Source organism: Cricetulus griseus, chromosome 7, assembly GCF_003668045.3.
Source record: "Cricetulus griseus strain 17A/GY chromosome 7, alternate assembly CriGri-PICRH-1.0, whole genome shotgun sequence".
In the NCBI taxonomy this organism is placed as follows: domain Eukaryota; kingdom Metazoa; phylum Chordata; class Mammalia; order Rodentia; family Cricetidae; genus Cricetulus; species Cricetulus griseus.
The window spans coordinates 113,679,769-113,704,681 of NC_048600.1; the positions used below are offsets into that span (position 1 = coordinate 113,679,769).

The 24,913-nt window shown below is 51.1% G+C and overlaps 1 protein-coding gene across 4 annotated transcripts; it reads right to left on the reverse strand.

The window, feature by feature from the left end:
• Window positions 1–20: 20 nt before the first annotated feature.
• On the reverse strand, window positions 21–24,157 carry Znf385c (zinc finger protein 385C). 4 transcript variants are annotated; one of them, XM_035447287.1, is made up of 8 exons: window positions 23,908–24,157; window positions 8,131–8,276; window positions 5,482–5,592; window positions 3,589–3,754; window positions 1,699–1,995; window positions 1,082–1,278; window positions 734–844; window positions 21–265 (listed from the first exon to the last, which is right to left on the reverse strand). In XM_035447287.1, the coding sequence occupies exons 1-8, from the start codon at window positions 24,155–24,157 to the stop codon at window positions 29–31; spliced, it is 1,515 nt and encodes a 504-aa protein (XP_035303178.1). In that variant the 3' UTR covers window positions 21–28. The 4 variants fall into 4 exon arrangements, with proteins under 4 accessions (XP_035303178.1, XP_035303179.1, XP_035303177.1 ...); XM_035447288.1 differs by having other exon boundaries at window positions 749–844; window positions 8,131–8,279; XM_035447286.1 differs by having other exon boundaries at window positions 8,131–8,279.
• Between the last annotated feature and the right edge of the window lie 756 nt (window positions 24,158–24,913).

Here is a 24,913-nt window from a genome sequence, read left to right on the forward strand (position 1 = left end):
AAGACAGGATGTGGCTAGCCTGGGACCACTAATAGGGAGCAAAAAGGATGGGTCCCGCAGTAGGACGGACAGCTCCTGCTGGAGTACGGAACAGAGCTGGGCCCAGGACAGGAGCTGGGAAGAGGGTAGCAGCTGCTGTTGCAGCAGGCCGGAGGGCCAGGGGCCCAGGCAGGGCACAGATGGCAGCAGCTGTGGTGGGCAGAGGGCTGGGCAGGAAGCGGGCTGCCAGTGTCTTGGTGAGTTGCTTCTGCAAGGCCAATTTAGACTACAAAACAGAGAGAGAGAGATGGGCGGGGTCTCCGATACAAGAAGCCCACCCCCTCCCTGAGCCACATCCAGGAGCTTTTTTGCCTTAGGGACGTGACTCTTAGAGTTCCAAGTCTAACCACCTCCTTCCCACCCCCAAACAGCCATTCCAGAGGGCTTGTTGTGCCACCTGTCTTCCTGTCCAGCGGATGGGCACACTTAGGACAGGCAGAGCCAGGACACTGGGAGGGGTAGGTAGAGATGGTCCCTAGAATAAGCTCACCCACCCCTGGCTTTTGCTCCTCAGATTATGGCCGTAGCCCACCCCACCCACCGGAAATTCCTCTGGGTATAGCCCAACCCCAACCCTAACCCTGTTCCTGCCCAGGCAGCTGCAGGACCAGCACCTTCCTGCCACACCCCAAGTCTTTTCGCTGGCCATTCCTCCTACTCTCTCCCTAGTAGACTGTTGCCTAGAGACAGGTACCTTGAGGACACTCACAGCCAGTGCTGCCTGTTTCTGCAGTTTGCTGTGCTGGCTGGAGGGCTTGGGGGGCTTCCCAGCCAGGCGGTCTTTGTGCCTCCGGCTGCTCATATGCTATCAGACAGACAGAATGGGAGTGAGATGAGGAAGACTACAGAAGCCAAAATTATTTTGTTGCCCAGACTGTCCTAGATTTCCTCTACCCACAGATCTCACATTCAGCATACATGATGGGTTCTCAGATGGGGCAGCCCTAGGCAGCCAGATTGCCCTGTCACACCCATCCATCAGTGGGCATCAACCTTTCCTCCCTTGCTCTGATGCCCACCCAATTCTGGCCCCTTCTCCTACCTGCTTGAGTTGGGTCTCTGAATTGACCTGGAGCTGGCAGAGAGCACAGTGGAAAGGAGGGCTAGGTCCCTGCCGGCCCCCACGATTTCCTGTCACTCTCTTTGTCTTGTGTCCAGCTCCTACCCGGGACACAGGGCGTCCCCGGCCCCTTCGGGGAGCCCCTTGTTGGCCTTCCACCATCCATCGGTGCTTAGCTCCTGGAAGGAAAGAAGACAGCCTGCCGGTATGGAAGGGAGGCCACAGCACCAAAGGCTGCCCTTTGCAAACCTTGCTGTGCACACACACATATCCCCCAGCCACGTGGGCTTCCCTTCCCGGCGTCTCTGGCTTCCCTTCCCGGCGTCTCTGGCTTGTCTATGGCTTCCTGTAGTCATCCCCCAAAGAAGGTCTTCTTACAGGCATCTGGGATAACGTCCCTTCCTTTTGTTTTGATCCAAGGGGAATGGAAGAGGATAACTCCTCCTTAGCAACCTTCAGTTCTGTTTGCTGAGACTTCTCTTCCCAATGCCCCCTCCCTTGGGATCAAGAGAAGGACCCAGAAATGCCTACATAGTAACAGTGGGCGGGGTTCCTCTGTCACCCAGCCCTGAATGACATGGATCCTCGGAAGCACTGACCTGTGTTGTGAGCCTGAAGCTGGGAGGCCGAGTTTACTGTCACTTTACATGTAGGGCAGTAGAGGCACCCCTTTTCGCTCCTGCCTTCCCCATTCACTCCACTTCCCACAGCCACTTCTCCTGGCTCAGGCCCTTGGGCTTCTGTGCCAAGATCCAGGGAGCAGGGTGGGCAGGAAGAGGAAGAAGAGGAAGAGGAAGCAGCAGCATCCAAGTGGTCTGAGTGGGCTAGCTCTCTGGCTGATGCGTCTGGGGTCGGTGATAGCTGAAGTGAAGGGCCAAGAGGAGGGGATGCAGGATCTGCAAGGAGATGGGACATACATACAGGGAGATTCCAGCCCTGAGGCTTGGCAGTGATGACGGAGATAGAACGGGAGGGTGAAGGCTACAGATGAAAGGAAAGCCAGCACTGAATTCTAGCCTCACCTTCCCACCAACTTTCTAGGCAAACTTGGGCCTCAGTTTCCCTATATAAAAAATCATAGAACTGGAAGGAGCAGAATAGCAGAAGTCGGGGGCTGGAGAGATGGCTCAGAGGTTAAGAACACTGCTCTTCCAGAGGTCCTGAGTTCAATTCCCAGCAACCACATGGTGGCTCGCAGCCATCCCTTATGAGATCTGGTGCCCTCTTCTGGTGTGCAGATATACATGGAAGCAGAATGTTGTATACATAACAAATAAATAAAATATTAAAAAAAAAGAATAGCAAAAGTCACCAGAGAGATGTGCTAGAATGCTTATAAAATATTCATAATGGCATAAAACGAAATCACAGAGTCCATTACACAAGAGAATGGTGGTATTTCCATGCACTAGAGTAACACATCATTGAAAAAAAAAACTACTACATGTGAACTCATACACATAATGAATATTGGCAAGTTTTTGTTGTTTGTTTTGTTTTTGTTTTTTTTGGTCAGGGTCTCATGTATCTTATTCTGGTCATGAACTCACTATGTAGCTGAGGATGCCCTTGAACTTCTAATTCTGCCTCCATCTCCTGAGTGCTGTGATCATAGGTTTGTACCACTATGACTGGTTTTGTGTTGGTGCTGGGATCAAACTCAGGATTTCCCATGTGGTATGTAAAATTCTACCCACTGATCCACACAGCCAGCCCCACATCCTTCATTTTCTGAGACAGGATCTTAGGGAACCTAGGCTAGCCTTGGATTCAATGTGTAGCCCAGGCAGACCCAGAACTCTTAATTCTCCTTCCTTGATCTATAAGGAGTGTGGAGGACAGTGGTGCCCACTAGCTGAGAAACGGGCTTCTCCCTCTGGCCCCAGGAAAAAAAAACCAAACATGTCCACATTTGATTGCAGCACACTGACCTCCGGATTGAGGGGAAAATACATTTCTACTGTTTCAGCCCCTACTTCATAGCCATTTGTCCTGCCAGGCTTAGGGAACTAACACAGGTAGTAGTTGGGAAGGATCCTAGCTCAGGCGAGGAGTGCTTGGAGGCAGCGTATTACCTGATCCAGACCGAGTCTGAGGAAAGTCAGTGAACAGTAGGAGTCTGTCCATACCTATATACAGAATAATTTCCCAGCAAGAAAGATAGCGAAAGGCTAGAGAGACGGCTCAGCAGATAAGAGTATTTACAGCTCTTGCAGCAGATGGAGTTCGACCCCTAGCACCCACACAAGGCCTCTCACAACCACTTGTACTCCAGTTCCAGGGGACCCTCTGCCCTCTTTTGTCCTCTGTGTTTCATGGGCATCCACACATACAGACACACATGCAGGCATGCACACAAACAGCACAACACAGCAGCAACAACAAAGACAACCCGAGTTTTACAAAAGAAAAAAAGATGGTGAGAGTCAGAGTCACTTAAGCCATGTCAGAAGCCAACCTTGATGCGGGGACTTGGGTTCAGGACTGACCTTTGCTCTGTGGGCTTCGGGGGCCTCCATTGGCTGGAGGTGAGGCTGAAGACGCCACTGTTCCATTTGGGGTCAGGTTTCGAGGCTTCTGCTTGCTCTTGGCAGCTTCTACAGCCTTGAGTTTTCTGGCATGTCTGTGGCCCTTGTAATGAGCTTCAGCCTGGTTCTGGGAAACGGAGGGGAGGTCACATGCCTCATCCGGGAGTGAGGTTGAGCAGAGGGACAAGCCAGAGGGATGCAGGGTTAAAGAGGCACAAGGCATGGGCACAAGAGGTGAAGTCGGTGTCACCATCATTACCACGTGCATCTGGTCCTGAGGTTTACAGTGTGTGTCCTCATAGGTGCTCCAGCACAGGCAGCCTCAGCCATTTATAAACTATGCTTCTTTAGGTAAGTCACAGCACCTCACTGAATTTCCTGTGTGTGTGTGTGTGTGTGTGTGTGTGTGTGTGTGTGTGTGTGTGTGTGTGAATGCTCTCCACTAGACTGCATCCCCAGCCCTGTTTGCTTTTACTGTGTATTCCCAGATCTAGAAGGGTTGAGCCCAGGGACATTCACCAAGTGATTCCCTTGGTGTGTGTCTGTATATACCGAATATTCTGGAAATGGACTACTTATCGTGTGGTCCAGGATGGCTTTAAACTCATGATCCTCCTACCTCAGCCTCCTAAGTGCTGGCATCACAGGTGTGCACCACTGTGCCCAGCTTTAAGCTTTGTGACTGTCCAGGTTAAATGGGATATGAATTGTAAGTCAGTTTACAAAGTAGAGGCTCCTGAATGTTAAGGGGTACACATATGGAAAGCAAAGCAGTACTCATATTTTGGGCTTATGTACTCCAAAAACATTCATCCTATTGTTCATTTTTTTTATTGAGCATTTGCAGTTGGCCCAGCCATTCTTCGAGGGCCTAGGGATGGAGACATGCTCCTTCCAATGATTTTCTTTACCTACTTTTTGTGGAATGAAATGTCACCTAAGCATCTGGAGAGAAGACTATAGCTGGACTATTGGCATCCTCCCTGCTTCACTAGGAGCCTCTACTTGTGGTTTCTCAACTCCTGTTTCCCAAAGGTGGGAAAGACAAGCCTCCACGGTCCTCCTCGATCTGTTTGAGTACAATCCACAGTGGTTTTAACATCTAACCCAAAAACCACAGTAAAGATCCTTCTCTCCCAGGGTAGGCTGCAGTAGGAGTATGCAGACCTCAGGGTCAGCCAAGACTGGGTTCAAATCCTAGCAATGCTATTTCCCAGCTGTGTCCTCAGGCAAGCTATTTATCCACTCTGAGATTGTGTCCTCCTCAGAAAAGTGGAGATGGTAATTGTGCCTCTGTACCTCTCACAGATGCATCATGGGAGTCCATTGAGTTGATGAAGTGCAGTCACGCACACCTTTAATCCAGCACTCGGGAGACAGAGGCAGGTGGATCTCTGTGAGCTTGAGCCATCCTGGTCTACAGAATGAGTTCCAGGATTGCTAGAGCTACATAGTAAGATTCTGCCTTGACAACAACATCAAAATTTACCGGAGCTGGGTGTGGTGGTCCACATCTTTCATACCAGCACTCGGGAGGCAGTGGCAGGTGGATCTCTGTGAGCTTGAGGCCAGCCTAGTTTCTGTAGCAAGTTCCATCCCCCCCCCAACAAAGACACTGGGGTGAATATATGCTGTAAACATCTCAGGTCAAGACCAGGAGCTCGCTCACTCTATGGCCTCTGGGACATCCAAAAGATAGGTGTGAAGCAGAGGGGAGGAAAATGGAACCCCAGCATGCTACATGTGAGTGGGAGGGATATGAGAAGGGGAGGGGCCAGCAGATGATGGGTGTCAGAGCACAGCTGAAAGAGGCCTAGCTCCCTCCCACCCACATTTCTGTGACTTCCCCCTCACCGCTGAGTTGAACCTCAGGTGACAGATGTTACAGGAGATGAACAGCTTCTTCTTCAGAGGGGAGGGGACCCCAAACGTGTGGCTGATGACAGCTTTCTGGACTGGGTCCATCTGTGAGAGGGAATGATAGGGTTTAGTTCCTCCTGCATACTCCGAAAAGGTACAGCTCCAAACATGCTCAGCCTCCCAGACCTCTCCTGTCCTGTGGCTGTAACCCCGACAAGGGCACAGCCTCTTCCTGGCAGACCCAACTTGTCAGGCCACAAGGGGATGGCCAGGGTGACCTGGCTCTTGCAGGATCACCTTAGTGTCTCTTGCTGCCCTTCTGGTCTTAGTTCTTGGTTATTGGCTTCTCTTTTTGACAGGGCGTAGTATTGGGACAAGGAGTTGAGCTCAGACTACAACAGGGAAGGGACAAAGATTCTTTTGGTGGGATTTCCTTTTTCCCAACCCAGGTTTTGTATCTGGACCTGCTGGTGGGGACAAGAAGCCCTACTGCATCAGCCCTACTGTCCAGAGTCTGATGTCTGCTAAGGAGAGTGAAAGCATGGTCAGGGAGTTGGGTGGCCAAGCAGGACAGCACTGGGAGGCCTTAGCGTTCCCCCCCCACGGCAAGTAGCAGGATTGTCCCTTTAGAATGTGAACTTGAGTGTTTTCTTTTTTTCCTAGTTATAAGTTTCATACATTTTTTCTTTCTATTTTTTGAGGCTAGGTCTAATCTAGTTTAGGCTGGCCTTGGATGCTGTCTTCCTGCCTCTGCTTCCATGTGTTGGATTACAGGTATGTAACATCAGGCAATTGTCTTTGAGATAGTCTCAAGTAGTCTAGGCTGGTCTTGATCTCACTTTATAGCTGAGGATAACCTTAAATTGTCCCTCCTGCCTCTACCTCCTAAGCATTGGGATTAAAGGCAAGTGCTATCACATCTGATTTATGCAGTGCTGAGAATCAAACCCAGAGCATTGTGCAAATGAGGCAAGCACTCTGCCAACTGAACTGTAGTCCAAGCCTCTTCAACATTTTTTTCTATTGTCTTTTCTCAGGGGTCTAAGTTTTGGGATTTTTTGTTTGTTTGTTTGTTTTTAAACAGAGTCTCACTTCATAGCTCAGGCTGGCCTTTAACTCACTGTATAGCCCAGGTTGTTATTAATACACATTCCTTCTACCTTACTCTCCAGAACACAGGCATCACAGGCAGGACCACCATGGTGTGCTTTAGGGGCCTAGGCTGTTGGATTCAAACTAGAAGTTGTCTGGTTCAGTCAAAAGGAACTTAGCAAATTTTCCCATGGGAAGAAACCAGAGGCAGAGAGGAGAACATGCTATAGCAACTGCCCTGAGAACAGAGGTTCCAACCTGGCCAGTGTCCAGGGTAGAGCAGATCCGTATCAGGACCTTAGAGGGAGGTCTTGGCAGTGGGCCAACAGTGGTGTCACCTGCCTTTGAGCAATGAACACATCTGTAAATGACAGTAGGGGTTGAAGCCCATAGACCCATGCCCAAATATGTCATACTTCTCAGGACCTGTGTTCAACCCTGGAGGTGACAAAAGGGAGGGAGACTCCTACAGGTTACTGGGAGGGCATGCCACGTGGGTCTCTTGGGGATGGAGTGGAGTTCATCCTGATTTTATTTGATTTTCAGAACTAAAAGGGTGCTGTTCCTCACACCTCATGGAGTACTCCAACATTTTTCCTACACCACACACACACACACACACACACTCCACACAACTGAGTGCATGCACATAAGACAGAAATACACAGACACAAGTTTAGAGGAAGTTACAGACTCACAAGGAGAAAGACACTTTCAGACACGGATGGACTCTCAGTCACCTGAAACTCATACATACCCAGCACCTAAGAGAAGGCACAAAGACATCCAAATCCCTTACATTCACATGCACACATATGACACACAATTGTCTAGGCATCCACACAAAAGTCTTCATAAACAATATACAAATTCACATCCACCCATAACACACAGACCTCCAGAGATACAAGTTCCAAGGCAAAGACATAATTCAAGGTCTGGAGTGATGATTCAACAGTTAAAAGCACTTGCTGGGCAATCATGAGGACTGGCATTCAGATCCCAGCACCCACACAACCAACCAGGTGCCCTAGCAAGTCTGTAGCCTCAGCTCCAATAGGGCTAGAGGCAGGAGGATTGCTGGTTCTTGCTGGTTCTCCAGCCTTACTGAGAAAACAGGAGCTTCAGGTTCAGGGAGGGATCATAGAGGGAGGGCATGCAATGATGTAATGACCTCTCAGGCTGTGGCACATGTACAGGTATGTATATCCACACATGTGAACATACATACATACAGTCACTCAAACACACAACTAAATAAAGAAATAATAAAATAATCTTTAACCCCCCAAATCAAAGACACAAGCCAAGTGCACACAGAGACACCTGGATCACACACACACACACACACACACACACACACACACACACACACACACACACCCCTCTGGGGAGTTGTGATGGTGGGGTGGGAATGACATCACCTTCATCTCTAGCTAGGAGACAGCTGGGTTCTGGGTCCCTATTTGGTAGCACCTAGGGTCAGCTGAGTCACCTTCTTTGCCCACCCCCACACCGTCATGTGCCCCCGCCCTCCTGCCCAGCCCATACCGTGCTGAAGTTGGGGAAGAGACTGAGCGGGGTGGTGCCATTGAGGTGAAAGGCCAGCAAGTGCTTGAAGTCCAACGGGGTTTGCAGAGGCCGGGTGGGCAGGGTCAGGGAGGCCAGCAGGGGGCTGGGGGCGCTGGAGGCGGGGCCTGCTGCAGGAGGAAGAAGGGCAGGGTCTGAAATGAGGAGCCAGAAGGCTCTCTCTCCCACCGCTGCTGCCACAAGGAAAGGCTGTTGTACAGCCAGGACAGGAACTCCTGGCTCCCTCTTTGTAACTGCAGCTGAAGCAAGTTGAAGAAGCGAAGTCAAGGAGTCTCCAGCTCAAGTCTCCTAGACAGAAGAGTGAGCCTCTCTCACAGACACCCAGAGGGAGTTCAGCCAAGAGAGGGGTCAGAGTCAGGGTTAGCACACACATCCATGGTGACAGCATGATGTGCTTGCTGTGTTCCCACTTTATCCCTAAGTACCAAACTCAGGGAGTGTAGGGAAAGGCCAGCTCCCCTTCCTCTCACTAATTGTCCCTTCTCACTTCAGGTTCCATACCACTCACAGAAGGAATGAAAACAAGCCCCACAGCATGGGCCTAGAGAGATGGCACAGTGCTTAAGAGCACTGGTCATTCTTCTACAGGACCTAGCGAGGTTTGAGTCCCAGGACCCACATGGTAGCTCACAACTGTAACTTCAGTTCCAGTAGCCCCGATGCCTGCTTCTGACCTCTGCAGTCATCAGGCACACACATGGTGCCCATACATATATGCAGGCAAAGAATTCATCCATACATATAAAATAAATTGTTAAAACCCCACAAAATTAAAAAGAAAGAAACCTACAGCATTCTCAAAGTTTGGGTCTCTAGTTCTGGTGAGACCCCCCCCCAAACCAGTCCTCAGGACACCCAAGAACAACACTGTGGTTTTGCAGTCTTTGGTCTTAACCATGTAAAGCAAAGGCAGGAAAGGGCTGGGAACCAACAAACCAGATTTTAAGGAAGGGAAGAAAAAAAAAAAAAGCAGGTATCAATCTAGGTTATTGGAGACTTTCTTGGGTCCTGTAATTGCAAAACCAGAAGAAGTCCTTTTCAATACTTGGGTGTTAACCCTCTGAAACATAAAATGGGTTTATTTAGCATCTGTAGATGTATGTCTATAAACAGTCAAGTACAGAAAAGCCGGCAGGCAGCAGGTCGGAGGAGAAGAGAGGGAGGGAGGGCGCCATTGCCTCTCTGGAATCATTATGCACTTGACCTATTAGTTTGTGCGCAGATAGCACCGAGCTGTGGGTCAGAACAAGCATTGGCATCCAGTTTACAATCTCTTAAGAAAAGAGACGCTGTAAAGCATGGGACGAGGGAATTCTCGGGGACCCCTTCTTCTTCACCTGTTTCTCCAGTTCCTAAAGCCCAACCTTCTTTCCTCCAACCGAAACCCGAGGAGAGGGTCCAACAGAGAAAAAGCAAACTCTGAAAGGTCAGAAGGGACCGGAACTGTCCAGAACCTAGGTAGCACCACTACCAGTTGCGCAGGCTCCCCATTCCTCATAGACAGGTTTGGTGAAGAGCAGAGTACAACACAGTAGGTCAGCTTGAGTGTAGTATGGTTAAGAGTGTGTCTGGGGGTGGGGGTGGGGGCTGGCGCTGGCTGGGAGGTTAAGAGCACTGACTGCTGTTCCAGAGTTCCGGAGTTCAATTCCCAGCAACCACATGGTGGCTCACAACCATCCGTTATGAGATCTGGTGCTGCCTTCTGGTGTGCAGATATACATGGAAGCAGAACGTTGTATACATAAAAAAAAGAAAAAGAATGTGTCTGAGCGGGGCTGGAGAGATGGCTCAGTGGTTAAGAGCACTGACTGCCAGAGGACCTGAGTTCAATTTCCAGCACCCACATGGCACCTGGCACCCTCACACAGATCTGTAGGCAAAAAAAAAAAAAAAAAAAAAAAAAAAAAAAAAAAAAAAAAAAAAGTGTGTCTGAGCTCCCTTCAGTTTCCACTGCTGCCGGCTAAGGGGAGGCACCCCAGGAGTCCCTCCCCCATCTGCTTTCTAAGAACTCCACGGCCAGTGCAAAATCAAACTCATGCGGGGGGGGCGGGGTGCCACCACCGCAGCTTGAGGCTGCAGCCCACCTTGTTCAGCAGCCCCGCGCGGGCAGCACCAAGGCTAGGGAGTCGAAGTCAGGAAATAGCTGGTGCAGCTCGGGAAGCGCACACGCCAGCTTGATGCAGGGCCAGCGGGCAAAGGCGCCCCACGGCGGCTGGCCACCATGCACTTGAAGAACTCGCCCAGTGCGCTGGTGCACCAGTGCCCGCCCCTCAGGGTAGGGGCAGGGATCGAAGATCATCGCCAATGCGGCCACTGCGTCCAGCGAGGGTTCAGGAAAGGACACCCCCAGCGTGCTCGTGCATAGAATCCAGGAAAGCTTCCTGGAGGCTCTCCAAGCCTTGCGGCGAAGCCTCTGGGTAGCCCAGCAGCTCCACACCGCGGTCGCCACCCCAGTTGGGGTCGGGCGGAGAGATCGCTAGCTCCAGCAGGAAGCTCTGGAGACGCGCTGAACTCCCAGCGAAGCTGCGAAGCTGCAGCTGCCATCACTACCGGCTGCAAGACCAGGTTCGGCTCCTTTGTACTGCAGGACCAGGGCAAGCTTCTGCACCGAAGGCAGAGAGGGTGTAGAGTAGCGGATGAAGGCTCCGAAGATAAACTGGAAACCGGAGCACCAAGGTGCTCACCAGGCAAGGCCAGGCCTCAGCCACTATTTCTACAACAGGCTACGCAAAGGACCAATAAACTGACCAATAAACCTGCCAAGTCAATAGCTGCAAGGAGCCCAGGGGTATGTGGGAACTGGGATCATGCAGACAGAATATGCATCTAATATGCTCTGATATTCACCCAGATGTCAGACCGTGAGCAGAGGGCAAGAGGCTCTGAGCTGCAGGCTAACATACCCCAGTACGTCACTGGGAAGGCTTGAACTGAGCCATGCCAGTTTGGGTACAGATATGCCAAAAACTTGTAGGCTATACAGGAACTGCCAGCGATAGCCTCGCCCTCCTGTAGCTCCACACTGCCTAAGTAAGTGGAAGCAGGCTGGCCATCACATGGGGACACCGAAGTGGCAAACAGGGACAGAGTACGGATTCTGCCCAAATCCTGGTCTCTTCTAATACCAGCCCCACATCTGGGAGTGCCTTCGGGTGCTGCAGGCCTCTGTGTGCAAGACACTGGCAATGGTACCTGGGACAGCCAGGGAGAAGAAAGGAAGGACAGAGTTAGGCTTGTCCTCCAGGCTGGGGGTAGTGGGTGGTGGCAGTAGGGGTGGGCAAGAGGGCAATGCAGGGTTGTTGGAAGAGCGCAGCTTGGGGCCAGACAGACTCTTGCCATTTATCAGCTGTGCTACCCCAGTCAAGGTACTTTACCTGTCTTCTCAGCTCCAGCTTTCTCAGCTCTAAAAGGCTACTGTGAGCTATACGTGTCAATCTTTGTTATTGCATTTATGAATGTAAAGTGATTTGCAAACCATAAAGAATGCTAAGATGGGTGGATTGTTGTTGCTTTGCTTTTCTGGTGTTCTTCTTTGCAGTCTTGCCCCACTCGGCCTTATTTCTGCAGGGGCGGGGCTCTCCCTTTAGCTGATGCTTAGGGGCTCACTAATAGGCATACTCACTAGCAATTCCTGGCCATCTCAAGGGTCCCAGCTACGTGCTGTTTGTCTCTGTAGAATGAATCCAACCCCCTACCCCAGGACTCACACAGCTGAACCTAGGCAGAGCTGTAGGATTCACAACTCTAGGGGCCACATGGGTGGTTTATAGCTTGAAGCGGGGTCAGGGTAAAAGTGGAAAATTTATGGAGAGTTCAGGATCTGCCCTGGCCGGGAAGCAGGAAGACTTTCTTTTCCAGCAGATATCACAAAGCCAGATCTTTACCATCTCCGGATTTTTTTTTTTTTTTTAATGTATACAGGCTGGCCTCAAGTTCACTGTGTAGCTAAAGATAACCTTGAACTACTTTTTTGTTTATTTGTTTTGCTTTTGTTTTTGTGAGACAGGTTTTCTCTGTGTAGCTTTGGAGCCTGTCCTGGAACTAGCTCTTGTAGACCAGGCTGGTCTCGAACTCACAAAGATCTGCCTGCCTCTGCCTCCCAAGTGCTGGAATTAAAGGCATGTACCACCGCAACCCAGCACCTAGCTAAATTTTTAAAATTGAAAATAAATTGAGGGTTTCAAAAGTGCAGTGAAAACTCATCAAACCCAACAATAAGTCAATCAGGGCCCCAGATTGATGGGGGAAGTCCTTCTGTATATATGTTTGCCATGTGATACTGGGAAAGAGAGGATGCATGCCGCTGGCATCCTCGATAAGTCTTTATAGGGCTGGAGAGATGGCTCAGTGGTTAAGAGCACTGACTGTTCTTCCAGAGGTCCTGAGTTCAATTCCCAGCAACCACATGGTGGCTTACAACCACCTTGAGTGAGATCTGGTGCCCTCTGCTTGGGTGCAGGCCAACGACTGTATACATAATAAATAAAATCTTTTTAAAAAAAGATAAGTCTTTATAAAATATATAGATTAATGGTTATGGTTGATACTTAAGACAGAGCTAGCAAATAAGAAATCTTAGTCATTGGCCAGCAGCATTGTAACCTGGCGGCGGAACTCAGGTGGCTGGCGGAAAGAGTTATCATTACATCAGATCATCGATTTACAACCTCTGGCTCAGGGAGTGAGAAGTGTGACTATGTTCACCCAGTGACAGGGCCCAGGTCTGGCTTCTTCACTGTTGTACTCAATGTGACTGACCCAGTGCCAGGCATGTAGGCAGCCCTTGGTGAAGATTTGACTTAGTGGAGGTTTGAATGAAGTACATTGGTTCCTTCCTATCCAGGGCCCTGGCATACTGGAGCTCTTCCCAGATGGCTCAGTGCCTCCCTTCCTCCACCTTAGTCCTCCCCTTACCTCTGGCAGCCACCCACCTGCATGCCCCTCACCCTCCTGGGGCTGTAGTATTCGCCATGCTCTGTGCCCAGCAGTGCCTGACACAGGTTGGACCTCTGCAGCTCAAACAGGGCAGAACATGGGTTATCAAACACATCCTCTTTGGCCATTTGGTACAGTGGTCAGCACAGCACAGGTCTGCCTCCACCTTGATGGCCCTGGAGGTGGGAGTGGTTGTCAGGCTGTGGTAAGTCCCTTCACCCTCAGCAGGGCCTTCCAGAGTGGGCTGACCCTGGTTGAGTGCCAGAGCCTGGTGGGGAGCTCCTGCGGTGACATGACACAGCAGGGCATGCTGTTGGAAGTGTCTGTGCCCTGTGTGATGGCATTCCCGGCTTTGCCATGTTTCAACATTAGCTTCTTCTTGCAGCAGCAGCGGCAACTACAGTGGAAACTGAGCCAGGCCCTGGGTTAAGACCTACATGATTCCCCAAGGAGACCAAGATTATTACTGTCTGTGGGTGGGGAAACCGAGACACTGGATTAAGACACTCCCTAAGGTTTTTCAAGCAGCAAGCAGCTTTGATACAGTCAGAACACTCATCTTCCTGCTGCCGTATGCCACACTGCAAATGGTAGGCTGCACGGCCTCTCATCCCAGAAGCCCTGCCTAGGCCAGGACAGGCTCTCACCCTCTTGCACTGGTCCCTGAAGGAGCCTCTGATTCTGCACTGTTCCCCTACAGTCAGAGCATGGCCAGCTCAGCCCATCCAGCTGTGGGGCTCCCTGGCTTTTGTCTCTTCAGTGGGCCCTTACAACTTAAGTCAAGCACCTTGCCAAGAGCCAAGGCTTCCCTAGCCTCTGTACATTTCTGTTCTTAGTATTCCTGTCTGCCCAGCCACCTCCAAAAGACAATATTTCATAAAGCTGCTGAAGTTGTTACTGTGTCCCATCTCTCTATCTCTCTGTCTCTCTCTCCAGCTCTGTCTCTCTGGAGATTGAACCCAGGTCCCCCAACACTCTAGGCACTCTCCCCTCCCCTCCTCCCCCCTCCCTCCCCTTCCCTCCCCTCCCGTCCCCCATAACTTTCCCCTGAGCCTAGAATTCCCATTCTTCTCTCCTTGATCAGACTCCCACATACTTCTTGAGACATCTCAGACATCCCCTCTGCTACCCCAGTCCCCACAGCTGGGCTGGCATCTGGCCTCCCGTCTGAGGCAATTCCCTATGTGCAGGAGCCCTCTGTGTCTGCAATGAATGCCTTTACCCAGGAAGTCCCACCACTTTCCATCACTGCCCCTGCCTGTTCCCTCCAGCCCACCCTGTACAGGTTTCTGGTTCTGTTGCTTCACACCACTTCCCTCCATGTTTTCCTTCCCTCCTGCAAGTTCCCCAAGGGCAGGAAAGAAAGACAACCAGTTTCTTTTTTCTTTTTCTCTCTTTGAGACAGGGTCTCACGCTTAGACCAAGCTGGCCTCAAGCACACTACAAAAAGGGTGACCTTGAACTACTTATTCTCCTACCTCTAGTCCCTGATTACAGATGTGTCCACTACACCCATCTATCCATCTCTATGCATGCTGGAGCTCAACACCAGGTCTCCCTGCATGTTAGGCAAGCGCTCTACAAGCTGAGTCACATCCCCAGGCCAATAACTTCATGTGTGAACCTGGGAAGGGCAATAGGACCTGACTTCTAAACATGTGTCAAAAAATCTGGAGAAAGAATTTTAAAAAGCAATCTGAGTGTGTGTGTGTGCGCGTGCGCACGCACGCGCGCGCGCACGCGCACACACACACACACACACACACACACACACACACACACACACACGCAGATCAACCTTGGGCACTTGCTAGGGGGTTAAAATAACTTCCTTCTTCATTTTTTCCTTCCTATAGCCTGCGATTCCAACATTTTATCCTGCCTACCACCCAAAAGATGGGAGAAAGGGAGACAAATGCAAGACAAAGATCAGGTGACAGATCCTTCCTATATTCCTAGAACCCAACTGTCCCACTCATCCTGCAGCAGGGTAAAACAAACACACTAAAATGAAAACACTAAGATTTCAATTAAAGATTGTTTTCAATTAAAGATTGTATGTGGAACCTGGGAAGGTGAAGGTCATATTGTCACTGTCCCAGACAGCAGTCTTTAGACCCTGGGGGGTTTTCATCAGACTTCAGGGGCAGGAGAGCAGGCATCTTATGGAATAACATCACCCTGATTGCCACTCAACAGAAAGGGTCCAAGGAAACCACAGGCACCCACACAGAGAGTGCTACATAGATGCCAGGCACAGGGGTACATACATCTCCCAGTGGTGAAACCAAGTCTAATGTCTAGTACATGATGCTCACGCAATGACACACACCCCCTCAGGAGCCCATATGAGCCTGCATGAACACACAAATGAGCATGATCAACAGATCAGTGGGCACAGACCCTTACAGACGTCTCTAGATCACTGGAAACCATCAGCATGAGCTGAGCGGGCGCAAGTCTTTGCAAAGAAAAATGCAAGCACACTGAGATGGATACCCAGGAGGAGTGCATGCTCACACTTCCTTACAAAAATCAGAAGCATCTGACCCATAAGATCACACGACCAAACGGTTCCCTTTTCCTCTCTCTTCACTCTGAGCCACGGGGTCATAGGTAGAGACCTCCCAGAGGCATGCACATGCGCGTATAAAGTAACGATGGCATTTCTATATTCATAGACAAGATAAAAACTCAGAGCGAGCGCTCATGGGGTCCTGCACCTCTGGGGGCGGGGGGGGGGTTGTCTACAAGCAGTTAGTACTTCCTAGGGGAGGGAGAGGCATTTGTAGCCATGGGTAAGGCATCCACAGTTCTGTAAACAACCTCTCCTATACGCATGCTCCAGCAAGCAACCTTAATGAAACTCACAAAGAAAGAAAAGAACAACAGAAAGTGGAAGTAGAAGGGGGGTTATTTGGGAAGAGGAACAGGATCAGCAGGAGTAGACAGCAGACAAGGGGGTGGGGATGATGGGAAAACAATCAACACACAGTATATTGCAAGTACGAAAATGTCACAATGAAACCCATTAGTATGTATAATTAGTATATGCTAATAATCTTTTTAATCTGCAAAGAAAAATGGGATTCGGAGGGAGGGCCAAAGTGGGGTGAGGGTGAAGACTGGCAATGGGGGGCTGCAGATTGAACTGAGACCCAACACTTGCCCACTCTACTCCCCAGAAGGATTCTAAGTGTGGCCAAGGTTCCTCCTCACACTCACCGGAACACTTCTCTGTCTGTGTCTCTGTCTGTGTCTCTGTCTGTGTCTCTGTCTCTGTCTCTGTCTCTGTCTCTCTCTCTCTCTCTCTCTCTCACACACACACACACACACACACTCAATCACACACACACACTTCTGGGATGTCTGGAGTACTGATGCTTCAGATGCTGTCCAAGATGGAGAAACTCCAAAGGCCAGCAGCTGGAAACCTCCACTATGCCTCCTTAGACCCACTGCCTCCAGACCCTTGTCCCTGGAAGAAGTTTCCAGAAACCTTTGAAAGCTGTTGCCCTCAAAAAAATGCTTTGCAAGTCAGGTGTAGTGGTTTAAAGCCATCCTAGGCTACAGAGTAAGTTCAAAACCAGCCTGGTGGCAGCAAGAGTTTGTGGGAACAGGGGAGGGGGAGGCAGTGGAGGAGAGAAACAAGGACAAAGGCCTGATAAGACCCTATGTGGGGAGGCAAGCAGTGGGTAGAGACACAGGTAAAGAGGGGTGTGAGGGGGTGTGGGGGTACTGGTACTGTCTGTCTCTCAGCTAGGAGCTTTCTGCCCTCATCTTGTCTTCTCTGTCTCTCTCCACAGAGGAGGTAATAGCTCTTCAGCCCCATCCATCCCCTCCCTTGGCCCTCAGAGGAGATTTCCTATAGGTGAGATTTCCTATAGGAGTCTGCAGCTCAGGTTCCCAGCACACATTTACCCAGACATGCAGCACCCTTGAGTCCTCAAGCCAGCTGTCCCCTCCTCTTCTTTATCCTATGTTCTCAGCCACAGTCCAGGCTAGATAGGACTGGGGGAAGGCAGGGGAGTCTACTGACTTTGGGTCCCAAGCAGGGGCCAACAGGAGGGGGCAGGGTAGGTGGGGGGGCGACCACCCTTTCCTGGAAGCCTCTGAGCCTGGTCCCCACTCCCCAGCTCAGGCGATCTCAGCACTCACCCAAGAGCATTCTCAGCCTTTGGAGACACCACAGGGCAGAGGCAGAGCAGGAGCAAATGAAATCCAGCCAGAGTGACAGAGGGAAGGGGGACGTGAGGGACAGGAGGGGAGGGCTTGAGGGAGGGACTCCCAGTTAGGCTGGAAAGCCCTGTTCCCCTTTGCCAGAAAAGGAGTGCCCACTCCCTGATTTCTGAGTCTCAACCATGGGGGACCGAGCAGAGGGGCAGACAGCGAGAGTGTGCGGGAACGTGGAAACCAGGGACAGTGGAGAGAGCGGAGTGCATCCTACTCACCCCCCTCCTGTGCCCCAGGGTCCCTGCCCTGTGCCTCTTGTGCTGAAACAAAAGGCTGACTTTGTCCACAGAAACCTCCAGGGGCAGAGGTACTACCCCCACCCCTGCCTCACGTCTCCACCCCTGCACTGCCGGAAGGCTCGCCTGCTCCTGGGCTTGCTAAAGCCCCTCTTCAGGCCAATTCTTCCTCTCTTGGCCAACATCTTATATTTACCTGCTTTTAGTGAAGGGAAAATGGGTTCAGAGAAGTGTCACAGAGGGTTACCACTGAGGTAGGGAGGGAGCTCAGGGTAGCCCCTTAAATCTGTTACCTCTGCAATGTCAGGAAGGAAGTGGGGAGTAGTCTGCCAGATCAGCTAGGGCTTCTGACACCTGGCTGACCGGGGTTCCCATCCCTCCTCTCTACCGCCACTCCTTCCTCCCCCTCCAGGTGCTGACAGCTGGCTCTCTACTCATCTGAGCACCTGGTGGCTGTGTGCGAGTGTGTGTGTGTGGGGGGGTGGTGGTGGGGGGGGGATGGTGGTGGCAGTGGGGTGGAGGGGGGTTGGGGTGGGAGTGTTGGAAAACCATAGCTGGGATCCAGTCTCAAATTCCAAACCCCGCCTGTGCCCAGTGTAGGGGAGCGGGGTACCCATTAGTACCCTGTCTCCATCAAAACAATGACCAGATGAAAACTAGTAATCTCAGGGTAGCCAATACCTGCCACACAAAGCAAGCCTAGGGAAGATCTGACCTCCGCTGCTGCTTTTTGTTAGGAAGGGGCTCTGAGGGGAAGGAGCTGTTTGTGTGGGGAAAGAAAAGAAATTCAAGCCCAGAGTTAATGAACCCACCCAGACTCACGGAAGTTCTGTCTTCTTCCAGGCAGAGATCTAAGCTAAGCCCCTAATTCTCTACCCAGACAGCCTGTCTCTCTGGGTGGCCTGGGGGGGGGGGGGGAGGAGAGCAGATCTCACCTGAGGGAAGATGTTTTGGCTGTCTTGGGAGAATGTAGGACATTTCTGTCACCTGTCACCAAAGGAGGATGCAGTAGGAGTCACTGGCTGTGCTCAGTGGTCCGGGCGGGGCGGGGGGAGGGCCATGGGGGGGGAGATGTTATTTCTCTGAAGCTTGCACCTGAAGGCCTCAGGATGGTGGGACTGGAGATGGGGGTGGGGATGGGGAGGGTAGTACCTCAGTGAGGAGGAATATGCAACCCAGAGAGATGGGGAGGGGCTTCCGGAGCCTCCTGGGGGGACTGAAATTAATCCATCTGTGGGGAACAGTGGGTAAGGAGCTATCAAGCCAGTGACTCGAGCATGACCATGACGCATGACGTCTTTGATTTCCAGAGCTCAGGGTACAGCCAGAGGCTTCAAAGATCAAAGTTGGAGAGGAGAAAGAGGGTTGGGGGAGCTCCAGCGTGTTGTGAGGGGCAGGGAGCGCCATGGCTGCCATAACTGCAGTCATCTTTGTCTTAATCTGGTCTCTGTCTGCCTGTCCCTCCCAGTGTCTATCTCACATCCTCCCTCCAGGGTCCTCTAGCCACTTCAGAAAGCCAGAGCGTAAGGCATTTCTGAAGTTCCTTCCTGCTCCTTCAGGTTTCTGTTACAATGTGCCCGGTGGATGATGAGGGAAAAGGCCTGGGCTCATCCTACATTAGACAGTGCCATTAACTGTATCCAGAGTCAGAGAGGAAGTGGCTGGCTTTAGGAAGTTACCATTCATTAGCCATCTAGAAGGGCAGGAGACGGCTGGCTGGCGGTTCTCCTTCCTTGCCCCTCCCTCCCTCCCTCCCTCCCTCCCTCCTCCCTCCTCTTTTTTTATTTCTTTTATTTATTTATTTTAGACAAGGTCTCACTATGTAGCCCTAGCTGTCCTAGACCAGGCTGGCCTTGAACTCACAGAGAGATTCACCTGCCTCTGCCTCCTGAGTGCTGGAATTAAAGGCATGTATGACCATAATGCTTGGCCTGGTTGCCACTTTAAGTCAAGGAAACACAGAACAGAGGTGTGGCCTGAGGTCTTAGCACCTGAATAATCATCTTGCTGGCCCTACTTTCTCAGGCCAACCCCTTTCCCATTCTCAAACACCATGGTGCGATCTCTCTCTCTCTCTCTCTCCCTCTCTCTCTCTCTCTCTGTGTGTGTGTGTGTGTTGTGTGTGTGTGTGTGTGTGTGTGTGTGTGTGTCTTGCTCTGTCTCTGTCTCCCTCTCTTTGTCTCTCAACAAGGTTTTTACTATATAGCCCTGGCTAGCCTGAAGCTCTCTATCTGCATCTACCAGGCTTTGAACTCTTGGTAACCCTCTTATCCTTGCCTCCCAAGTGTTGGGACAACAGGCATATGCCACCATGGCACGTATTGGCCACTCTCTTCAGCAAGGTAAGAGTGTGAGATATGGGTATGCTGTTCTCTCTGAGACCCCATAATCCCGTGTGTAGAGAGAGCTCCAACTGAGCATCCATCCACTGGGTCGGGATTGGGGGCTACCTGCTGGGTGTCTACCTGCTTTGTGAGCAGTTTGGCTCTATAGTAATGCTCTATCAAGCAGTGGAAGGCCACAGCTCCTCATGTAGGTATCCCAACTCACTGTGCTGCACCAACATCCGGATGCAAGCCAGGAAGTTGCACCTACACCTGTGTGTCTGCAGATGTTGAAGAATGATTCAAGTGGTTTAGGGTGGTGTCTCTGCATGGTGAGTAGGGTTACTAGCTTCAGCCTCACTCCTGGAGGTTCCTGGTGCCCACATCCCTCTCCCCTGAGAGCAGGGTGAGGGAGTAAAGGATAGCCCAGGACATATTCCTACAGACTGAAAGGGCTTCCTGGGTGGTAGACAGGTGAGGCGACAGATATGGAGTCTTGTGGGGAGTAGCAAGAGGTGGAGATGGAGATGTGTAACCCAGGTTTGGCTGTGAGACCTAAGAAAGGAAGCCTCTGACCTGAGCCAGGGAGGAAGCCTGAGGAGGGAAAGGCCACACCCACCTTTTTTTTTAAGATTTATTTATTTATTTAATATGTATACAACATTCTGCTTCCATGTATATCTGCACACCAGAAGAGGGCACCAGATCTCATAACGGATGGCTGTGAGCCACCATGTGGTTGCTGGGACTTGAACTCAGGACCTCTGGAAGAGCAGTCGGTGCTCTTAACCTCTGAGCCATCTCTCCAGCCCCACACCCACCTTTATAGCTCCCCTTACACACCACCTCAGGAAGGTGAGCAGAAGAACTTCCTGGCTTCACTGCCTGCCTGTCACTAGGGAAGCCTTTAGCCCCAGAGGACCCTAATCAAAGTGACAGCTGTGGCTACTAGAGACAAGGCCCTCGCCTCCCTGTGTGGCATCTCAGACCGTGGGTGTGAGGAATTTAGCAGCTTGTTGAGGGCTCCTTGCAGACTGCCCCCACTCCATCTTCCCTGAACTAGGGGGGACTTCTCTATGTCCCTAGGGAGCTCCAGCAGCCCCAGTCTGGTCCTATACCAGGCTAGAACCCGTTTTCAGCAGGACTGAAAGCCCTATGGCTTTTCTTGTCCCATCTGACTTCCGCTTTGGGCAGCAGCTAGCTAGCATCTGCCTATTCAGGGAGACATACCTAAGGCCAAGGCCCAGTGAAGGCCCAGAGTTAACCACTGGAGCTTCCAAAAAACAGGGTTACTAGAAATCCGAGGCCTCAGTCCTGGCCCTAGCATAGCTATCATTCCCTTTGATTCCCAAGATGCTGGTCATGCCTCTTAGCATGGCCAATGGGAAGGTCTGGTCCCATATCTGCTTCCCCTGCCCAGCTGTAAGTGCCCAAGGGTAGGCACCAAGCATCCCTCTGAGGGTATCTCAGCATCTTGCATTGGGTCTGCCTAGGGCCTCTGATTTCTTGACACACCCTGGATACTTGGTGACTTAACTGGCCTAAAATTTAACAGTCTGGAGTGGGGTGCTAGGCATCCATTTATTGGTGACTTTTAATTTTGAGATTCCCCAAACCATCCCCACCAACACAGGCTCTCTTCTCCTTTTGGTTCCTCTTTCTAATGACTTGAACTGCCCTACTCTCCCCTCCCCAAGAGCCTGCCTAGCTGAAGTCATCCATGCCTCCTCCCTTTCCCTTGCTCCCTAAAGCCCATCGGTCACCAAACCTTGATAGTTCTCCTACACAAAAGCCTACAGAAACTGTTTTCCTACTCCATTTCTTTCTTGGCCGTGTATCTCTATGTCTCATTCTTATCCTTCTCTGGAGACATCTGAAAGATGTCACAATGCTGCTGTGAAGCCTGTCACCTCTGAATCAAAGGCCAAAGCTAACCTGGTAGGAAGACCCCTGTGGGGGTTACCAGCTTACCTCAACCAAGCTCAGCCTGTACCCTGCACAAGGCTCCACCGGCCACTGCCCAGCAAGGCCAGGAGCTCTTGGTGCCTGTACCAGCTCTAACTGTGATTCTGCCTGTGAGACCCTTTCACCTCCAGGAACCAACATCGGTGTCATGGCTTTTGAGCTTCCCACATCAGCTCACTCACTGTTCCCTTCTCTAGTATCTTCCCCTGGCCCCTTTTCTTCTTTTCCTCTGGTACCCAGGGATTGGACTCATAGCCTAATGCAGGCTAGGCAAGTGCTCTACCTCTGAACCTTCATTACTTTAATATGGAGACAGGATCTCACTAAGTTGCCCAGGCTGTCTTCGAACTCACCCTCTAGTGCAGGCTAGCCTTGAACTTGAGATCCTCTTGCCTCTGCCTTTCAAATAACTGGGATTACTGGCCTGTGTCAACAGACTTGGCTTTCTCCTGGGTTCTCTTGACACTTTTTTCACTCACCTCTACAAGGCCTACTACTACCTGAGAATAAATTCATCTTTATGTAGAATGATTTAGACAGCTTTCTTCTTCTTCTTCTTCTTCTTCTTCTTCTTCTTCTTCTTCTTCTTCTTCTTCTTCTTCTTCTTCTTCTTCTCAGATTTGAAAGTCTTAAAAATGTGAGCCCCTCACCTAAAACTGGGTGGTGATGATGTACACCTTTAATCCCAGCACTAAGGAAACAGAGGCAGGCAGATCTCTGAGTTAAAGTCCAGCCTGGTCTACAAAGCAAGTTCCAGGACAGCCAGGGCTACACAGAGAAAACTCTGTCTTGAACAACAACAAAAAAGCGAGTTCTCTGAACAGCAGCTTGAACCTCCACAGATAAGTACACATATTTGATGAATAAATATTTGATGACTAATTGTATGACTTTTAAAAAGACAATCTTGCTATGTAATTCAGGCTGGCCTTGGATTTACATCCATCTTGCTTCAGCATCCTGATTCCAGATGTGCACACCCACCCAGCTTAAATGAATGACCTTTGAACCCCAGTCCTACATGCTCCAGAAATATGGGTCCATCCAATTGCTCAGTCACAGCCTTGGGAGTCCAACTCTAAGTGCCTACTTGGAGGAGTTAATCCCCACTACCACAGTCTTCCTGTCACTCACTGTGGATACGACCTCTGCCTGAAATGTCCCTCACCTGTCACGCTCATCAGCCTCTTCCTCCAAGGCCTTTGTGGCCTGGAGGCGTGTCTCAACTCCCATCTTGCTAAAGGGGCACTGTATAAATGTCACCCAATGATTAGGAACTTTCAAGGTTCAAGGTAGCCTCTGGCAAAACCACCCAGCTGGGCTGCAAGGTGGGTTTCTCCAAGGCATCCCCAGGATCTGGGGTACCAATGCCCCCTGCCTCTCCCTCCTAGGCCTGTGTGTGGATCTGTCTTCCCTGCCAGCCTGCAGCTTGTGACCCCCATGTGCCTGTCAGCAGGCATCACTCTCACAGAAGCATTCACCCATCTCCCCCAGAACACTGCATGGCAGCCAGCTGCCCCTCCAGCATTGGCAGCTAAACCCCTACAAAGTCACCCCAGCCAGGGAGAGGCAGAAATCCCGGCTGGGAGTCCAGCTGCCACGGGAAGAGCAGCTCCTGTTGTTCCTTGGCTGCAGTGCTGTGCACCGTGCTGACCCCAGCCAGAAAAGCAGGAGTCTGGAACACTCTGAAAGTGAGGTGGTTGTCTGAGAGACTGTCCCTGCCTGATGCTCCAGACTAAAGAAATGCTATGAATGTCCTCACCACCCACAGGGAGAGCTTCTAGAACTGAAGAGACCTCAAGAGGAGACTTCAAGACTCTCACATCCCCTGAGATCCCGTGGAAAGCTGTCCAGAAGCAAAACAAAACTTTCAACTTTCTTTGGTTTTTGCGGGGCTGAACCCACACCACATTCGGGGTAGGCGCCATGCCACCGAGCTACAACCTCAGCTCTGTAAATAAAACCTGACAGTATCAGACCCAGGATCCCTTAAAGAGACCCAGATTATAGAAGGGGTGTTAAGCTCAGCGCCACTCCACACTAACCTGGCCCTGTGGAGGTCTTGCCCAGGCTGAGCTGCCGAAGCCTCCGCTGGTGGGCGCGTCCCCCACAATGCACCTGGGCCTGGGCAGCAGAGTTCAGCTGGATGTTGCAGACATCGCAGAGTGTGTAGGAAGGTTGCTTCCTTTCCCGCTTAGGCTTCGATGATTCTGGAGAGTGAGGGGGACACTCAGATGCTGCAGTTGTGGGGGGCTCCTTTTCACTTGAGGGGGATGGGCTCAGTGGCCGCTTCATACCTGAGCAGATAGAATGAGACAAGTATGTGAGGCTGAGTGGTTGTGAACACACAGGGCAGGAGAGGTTTGAGATCTGGAAATGCTGGTGGGTACGCCAGGAGACCCCACTTGACTTCCAAAGACACCCCTCAGCCAAAATGTCAAGAGGAAACATGATGGGCGGTCTGTTTTAGTCAGAGTAGCATTAAAATGGCTGCACACTGGGAGGCTGGTGGCACACAGGGTCTCAGGGACTAAGCAAATCTCGGCGAAGAAGAGGGGGTCTTGGAGGCAAAGCGGCACTGGGTAAACAGCAGCAGACTGTTTCTACCCAGGAGCCAGCAGAGTCATATTTTGGGGAGCCATTGTCCTGTTGTCAGCCTCGAGGCAAAGACTGACAATCCTGTGACAGCCGGGCGTGTGGCACCTACTGGAGACACTACAGCCCTCTGGCCAGAAACCCAACCATCCTGTGCCCTATACCTAGCAGGGTGACATTCACCAATAGTGACAGCCGGAAGAGACATCCCCACCCCTTTCCCACATGGCTTGAGATGCCCCTACTGTCTTGGTTACCTGAGCTGAGGACACAGTTGGCCGTTTGGTTGAGACCTGGGTCTGCTGAACACAGCGTTCAGACCCTGCCCGAACCTGGACTTTCATGTTCTCCCCTCAGGCAATTATCCCCATTTTAGATAACCTCTCCCTCCTAACTCATTGCTTGGTACTTTCACTTGTCTGCTTCTGTTTCTACCCAGGAGCCAGCTGCCAAATC

Bases quoted from the DNA above. Each gene is read 5' to 3' on its own strand.
- Znf385c (XM_035447286.1), bottom strand. From the start codon at position 24,157: ATGAAGCGGCCACTGAGCCCATCCCCCTCAAGTGAAAAGGAGCCCCCC. The intron at 8,280-23,907 runs GTTAGTGTGGAG...TTCCTCCTGCAG, and splicing joins CAAGACCTCCACAGGGCCAG to CAGGCCCCGCCTCCAGCGCC. The intron at 1,996-3,588 runs GTCAGTCCTGAA...ATCTCCTTGCAG, and splicing joins CCGAAGCCCACAGAGCAAAG to ATCCTGCATCCCCTCCTCTT.